Source organism: Sipha flava, unplaced genomic scaffold (assembly GCF_003268045.1).
Source record: "Sipha flava isolate LNK unplaced genomic scaffold, YSA_version1 18707_pilon_pilon, whole genome shotgun sequence".
NCBI classification, from domain to species: domain Eukaryota; kingdom Metazoa; phylum Arthropoda; class Insecta; order Hemiptera; family Aphididae; genus Sipha; species Sipha flava.
In genome coordinates, this window is record NW_020272401.1 from 1 (window position 1) to 6,902 (window position 6,902).

The following is a 6,902-nucleotide window of genomic DNA, read 5'->3' on the forward strand; positions in this document are numbered from 1 at the left end:
TATATATATATATATATATATATATATATATATATATATAAATGTTACCGTAAATGCCCGATCACTAGGTAAACCTAGGTTTTACTGTTTGTACTCAGTAAATGCTGAAATTCTAAATTTTATTCGGGCTTTTACTAAACACGTTGTGTACATCCTAGGATATACAAATTGACTTAATAAAAGCTGATCAATACACGACACATAACATTTAAGCTGCGTAAAAATTATTATTATATATTATTATAATTAATAAAAATGCATCTTAAGTTGTACATTTTTTCTGGAAATCACACTTCAAACATATTTGCTCGCAACGATTAATAACAATTATTTTGCGAAGATAAATTTACGACTGCAATGTGTAGATATTAATAATTATCTAATAATTTACTAACGGATACGTTATCGCTTAGATATGGTTTTATTAGGTACATGTTCAGTCTGTTTGGATTTAACGTGATAGACGGATCCATTTGTATAACAGTGTAATATGTGTTGTGCCTTGTGCGCGTAATATTTATATTGAATTATGTTTAATTAATGTAATTTTTAATTATATTTATTTTCATTGTTAATTTGACTTAAATATGACTAATATAGAAAGGTTTTATGACGTTTTAAATCCAATAATTAAAAAAAAAGATTCTAGTAATACTTTTTATTTAACACGTGAAATGTACAATACGTATTTACAAGAAGTGAAGAACGTAAAAACAATCGCTGTCAAAAAATCAATTCACTATCGGAGATTAAAACGTTTTGATGTTCTTTGTATTGGGAATGAAGACAAACTTATTTTTCCAGTGGAAAGTGGATCTGAAGATATTCGATACTACGTATGTAATGAAGAACTTTTTGATATTATACACGCAGCTCATATTGAAACAGGACATGGTGGTAGGGATCGGATAAATCATATGCTAAAAAAAAAATTCAAAAACATTAAAGTGGAAGCTATAAATATGTACTTGAAAATGTGTAAAACATGCCAGAAAAAGCATAGTATACCAAAAAAAGGACTCGTTTTTAAACCGATATTGCACAATGAAATGAATTCTCGTCAAATTGATTTAATTGATATGCAATTAAACCCAGATAATGGTTTTAAATAAATTATGGTGTATCAAGATCACCTGACAAAATTTGTGATTATACGGCTTTTACGGTGTAAACGTGCAGAAAAAATTGCATATCAACTTCTAGATATATTCACTCTCTTTGGAGCTCCTAGTATACTACACTCTGATAACGGGTGAGAATTTGTAAATAAAATTGTTACCAGTGTATGTGAAATGTGGTCTCAAGTTAAAATAGTTTATGGCAAAGCTTGTCACAGCCAATCTCAAGGATTGATTGAACGAGGTAATCAAGACATCGAAAGTATGATAGCAACTTGGATGGAAACTAATGACAATGCAAAATGGTCTGAATCTTTACGATTTATTCATGCAATGAAAAATTCAGCATTTCATTCAGGTTAGTTACAATTATTATTAACTTTTTTTCTGTTATATATTTAAAAGGTATTTTTATCAATTTAATCATATCATACATTTTTAGGTTAAGTAGTATTTAGTAATTATTATAAAAACAAAAAAAAATTTAAAAATATATAACCGAACAAACACAGATTTTCGTGGTACACCCATGTTAATATAACATTATTTGTATTAAAATAATCCTACAATTGTAATATAAATTTTAAAATAAAGTATAATATAATAAAATAGCTATAAATTATAACTATTTCTTGAATTAGGTATAAAACGATCACCCTATGAGGCAATGTTTGGGTGTACTATGAAAATGGGACTTGCTACTTCGAGCATAGCCAAAAATGTGATAACAGAACTCATTAATGAAGATGACCTTATATTCGTTCTTGAAGACTCTAAAATTACAATTTCTAATGAGAATGAGGAGACGAATACTACTGAAAAAATCAATGAGGACATAGACATTGATCATAACCAAGGAAAAAAATCGATATTGAGTTCTACAAAAAACGATGAAAAAACAATTTTATCGAAGAAAGATAAAAATGAAAAAGTTATTGAAAATATATTACTTAAACGTTCTACTAAAATTAAACGACAACGAAAAGAGTCACTACAATCTCTGGAAAAACAAGCAAAAAAAATGAAAACAATATCTAATAAAAATTTTCCTGCTGCATTAATTGGTCAAACAGTGCGAGTGAAAATTCCAGATTTCGACCGATGTAAAATTGAGTCTCGCAAATTATTGGCTGTAGTTGTTGAAATTATTGACGAAGAATTTTATCGAATAGGATCTAAAGCTGGGGCATTGAATCAATTATTCACTAGAAATCAATTTACTTTATGCGGAGAAAAATTTATTTCACTATGACCTATATAATAACACATGAAAAGGAATGGATTAAAATGCCTGGACAGTGCTTAGCGCCTTCTCAAATTTGAATTCCGTAATATAAATTACTTAAAAAACAAATCACGAATCTATCTTTTCATTCCATACGAAATCTATACAACTGTAATTTATTTCAAAATATTTAACCGACATGAGTCCCATCATTTTTTAAATATCGTGTTAACACATAGTAGTAGGTGCTATCCGACTTTGGTTAACGAACCATCGATTATAGGACGTGCAGGATAAACGAACGCGTGTTGAAGTTTCCATGAATACTAATAAACAGCGATTGGCTATTTGCACAGAGAACAACACGGATATTTTACAGTAGTATACGCTATATTATTCACGTGCAATTATTATAATATTATGCATTCGGGTATTACTTTATACACCAGTATGTTAACGAAATCATTTGATTTTAAGAGGTAATAATTTCTTTCCACGTCGAAACATAATTATAAATATTCCATTTAAAATACTGATGTTGTGGGTAGCTGTAGTACCGCCCGTACATAATTACGCTCTGCAACGGTATAAAATACGGGAGCACATGAATGGCTATTTATTTAAAACGAATTTCAATTTAAAATTAATTTAAATTAAATCAATTTAAACTCAGTCAACATTACACAAGCATATAAATATATTCATATTTACGCGAAAATAAGTTATATTATATCCTCTACGCCGAATATGTATTAATAACGTACAGAATCGTTATTATACAAGTCTGTATGTTATAGTACCGACCCGGTGTATTATTACCCACGTGTCATGTAGACATTACAAAAATGTTTCTGAAAATTTCTTGTGCATTATTTCTAGATATCCAAATCTATAAGGTTGCGTATTAGCTCGGAATGATGTCATTAATGTAACGACAATGTTGATCGTTGCAGTTATTATATGATTTTCGACGCTTTTGTCGCGCGCGCACACACGTTCCGATAATGCCTGCCACCGCCTAAGTTTCAGTTTGGTGACTTTGCTAATTCACTTCTTTTTCTAACTCTCTCTCTCTCTTCTCTTTCTCTCTCTTTCTCTCTCACACACATCTTTTATATGTTAAATCAATAAATAAACAAAAAAAAACCATTTATTCGAAACGATTCGTATGCGGTAACGTTTGTATAATGAAAAAAAAAACTGATTGTAAGCGATTACAATTACGCAACGTATATTATAGTTTACGGTCGCAAACGATTTTATCAAAGGTAAAAAAAGCTAATATCTTAAGCGTTATTAAGTTCGTGTGCAACAATTTTACAGAAACAAATAATTTATATAAAAAACCAGAGGCTTGAAAGTTGCATCTTATATTTTATTTTTTTTTTATAAATTACCTTATTAGTAGTTTTGGGAGTGAGTAAATCTCGTTTCACTAAAAACATACGAATTAGATATAACCAACATTTCTCTTCTTATTTGGATTTTACTACAGTAGTAATAACACATTATTTTTAAACACCACGTCGTTCGAAATTTTAAACTAACCAACCAAAAAAGTATAATACGAACAAACTTTTCTTAATTTGCATGCGTCATGAAACGAAAAACAAAGCAATAACATAACATCATAATATCATTAAAACTAGATTAGAATACAAACATCAAACATAACGAAATTTAAATTAAACAATAAGTTTCTATAGATAGTACCAATATATATAGCTTGGTTAACGACTATATACCATGTACCTACATGTTCTTCCAGAACATTTTCGTAACACGCAGACTTATAGTTTTTTTTTATTTTTCCACTATCAAATCATTCCAATCGAACATTAATCTGAGAAAATCATAAATGTTAATATCTGTGCAAATTTATCCACGATCTTTGTTTATTTTTATTTTATATTAGAGAACGTCATCAGTTTATTTGCGATTATCACATGGTTTGAGAATTTCTATTTGAATTCCTATTTTTTTTGGCATTTAATTTAAAAAAATTAAGATTTCACGCAACTACTATTATCAATTACTAATGATATATATTTATATGTATACCAGTGCTCGAATTGGGTGGGGGGGTGCGCAAGGGGGCGAAGACCCTCTACTATTTTCTTTTTTTTTTGCGTACCCCAACTATATTTTTTCACCGAACGGGGGGACGCCACGTTCATCCTAATTGATGTCCAAAATAAATTTTGTGAATTTCAACTGATGTATACTAATGATTAGTATACACTTTGAATTTTTATCTACTTTTAACCACCAAAATAGGCAGATTTCGTGATTTTTGTCTACATTTCAAATTCAAATGTTTATTTTTAAAAACTGTGCTGCGGATTTTTGAAATTTTTTTACATGAGTATAGATAATGTGTGAAAACTATTGTATTAAAATTTCAAAATTTTATGGCCAACCAATATTTTTTTATTGACGTTATACGAAAAAAAATAGAATAGCGAAAAAACGATTGGGGCGAAATGTACTAGACCCTAATTCAACTGCATTGGTTCATGGAAAATCTGTGAACGCCACTGTACACTACGGTACAGTGGTCCATTGGACTAGATATGAATTCAAGAGGGGTCTATGGAAGCTGAAGCTCCCCCCTTAGACATTAGGTAGAACCATATCGAACGTAGGTACTTAAAATATTCAAAAAATTAGACGTATGAAAGACTTCGTATACACGTAACGAATTATACCAGTAACTCACTTTTCTAGCACTCCCCCTTTTTTAATTTCTAGATCCGCATCTGTATGGGACTCTAAATACTAAGCCGTGAACTCATCGGTGACTATGTCTTCAAAAATGAAGAATCCTATTAATAAGTATTTACATGGTTTCATAAGTATAATACTCACCTAAGACTTAAATAATAATATTTCATTTGTAAACAATTTTTAGATATTAAAACTATCAGTTTAATGTTATAACAATCTAATAAAAAATGTAATACCAGTTTACATCAAATGTAATTTCTGATATAATTTTATATTAGCAGCTATAAAAGAATTTAAATTTAAATCTGTTTGTGGTCGCGTAGAAACATATTGCAATGTTTAAGTAGGTACCGAATTAACTAATAAATACTAATATATCAACGCAACTCTGTTTACAATTTTCATTACATACAATTTTAAATTACAAGTGATTTTGAAATAATGGATAGTATTAAACAGTATTTTATTCCATCTATGGAGAATAATGTTAATGAAACAGTTGACGGAAATGATGAAATCGATGTTAACATGATTTGCATTGAACCTCAACAAAAAGTTGAAGTAAGTTGATTTAACGAATAAAAAAAAAAAAAAAAAACAGAAAAATGTACTAACCATTTTGTTTTGCATATGTATCAATTTTATAAATTATATTAGAATGAAATCACTCAATCACGTTTTATGTCAATAAATGAGTTGCATGTAGAAAATTCAAACGCACATTTTATACGCAAAATACAAGTATTAAATAAAATAAAAGGTTTGTAGCTTAAACGATTTTACTATTTATATCAATATTTGTAGAGATTAGAAGAAGAAAATGATCGTTTATTATCAATCATTGAACAAAAAAATGTCATAATCAATGAAATTCCAAAATCTAGCTGTAATGAAAAGTCACATTTCGCAGCTAAAAAGATATTATTACTAACTGACAGAGTACAAGAACTTATGTTGGAATTACAGTCCATAAAATCATCTACATGTGGTGATGATAAAAGTATCATGTTCTTTAGTGAAAATAAATATACTTTAAATATTAATTAAACTTTAATTGTTAATTAAGGAAATAAAGATTCTACAATAAAAATAAAAGAGTTGACAGATAAATTGTATCAGTCGAATAAAAATAATTTTCATTATCGTAACCAGATAATGCAATTAAAAAATGATTTACAAGTGACACAAAATGTTAGGGTATTTACTTGGGTTAGTTATATACATTTATTTTATATATTTTTATAAACCACAGGCATTGTCTAATGAAATCGGAGACTCCACTATTATGCAGGCTGTTTTATCTAGCACAGGTTCCTCAAATTTTAGAGGACGAGCACAACATATACTGATATTACAGAAAAAAGTGAACGAATTACAAGAGAAATTAAATAAATTTCGAGGAGAATCTAATGACTCAATAAAACAAGATGCTGAAAACTCAAATGGTACCTACCTAATTTTCTATTAACAATATATATTATTGTTACAAATATTTACAGTTTTTTATTATTAATATACTAACTACAATAATTGTTTAGTAATTATCAGAGAATTGGAGAAAGCACGCAAAGAGATTACAAACAAAGCATTTAAGGACATTCAATCAAAAGTCAATGAGTTGACCAAGTCAGTAAATGTATGGAAAAATCGAAGCAATGCATTAGAGGTAGAGATAACAGTTTTAAGAGTTAAAATACAAAAATTATTGTCAAAAGCTGAAGTGGATAGTAAAACTATTGAACAATTGAAAGTATTGATTGATATATTCCTATTAATTTTTATTAATTTAATCTGAATCTAATATATAATATTTCAATTGTTTCATTATTTTT

The 6,902-nt window shown here is 28.4% G+C and overlaps 2 protein-coding genes across 2 annotated transcripts; both read left to right on the top strand.

The window, feature by feature from the left end:
• Positions 1-1,292: 1,292 nt before the first annotated feature.
• LOC112681164 (KRAB-A domain-containing protein 2-like) lies at positions 1,293-2,370 on the top strand. The gene is made up of 3 exons (XM_025551426.1): positions 1,293-1,476; positions 1,760-1,993; positions 2,105-2,370. Exons 1-3 carry the CDS (start codon positions 1,293-1,295, stop codon positions 2,368-2,370), a joined length of 684 nt encoding a protein of 227 aa, XP_025407211.1.
• A 2,898-nt stretch (positions 2,371-5,268) lies between these two features.
• LOC112681165 lies at positions 5,269-6,820 on the top strand (the record flags this gene model as incomplete). The annotated part of the gene is made up of 6 exons (XM_025551427.1): positions 5,269-5,631; positions 5,728-5,811; positions 5,875-6,070; positions 6,137-6,261; positions 6,323-6,515; positions 6,609-6,820. Coding segments are annotated over exons 1-6 (930 nt in total), but the record flags the coding sequence as incomplete, so codon positions are not given.
• Between the last annotated feature and the right edge of the window lie 82 nt (positions 6,821-6,902).

Coding starts and splice junctions, on each gene's coding strand:
- LOC112681164 (XM_025551426.1), top strand. CDS start 1,293: ATGTGGTCTCAAGTTAAAATAGTTTATGGCAAAGCTTGTCACAGCCAA. Junction 1,477..1,759: donor AAATTCAGCATTTCATTCAG/GTTAGTTACAAT, acceptor TTCTTGAATTAG/GTATAAAACGATCACCCTAT. Junction 1,994..2,104: donor AGGAAAAAAATCGATATTGA/GTTCTACAAAAA, acceptor GACAACGAAAAG/AGTCACTACAATCTCTGGAA.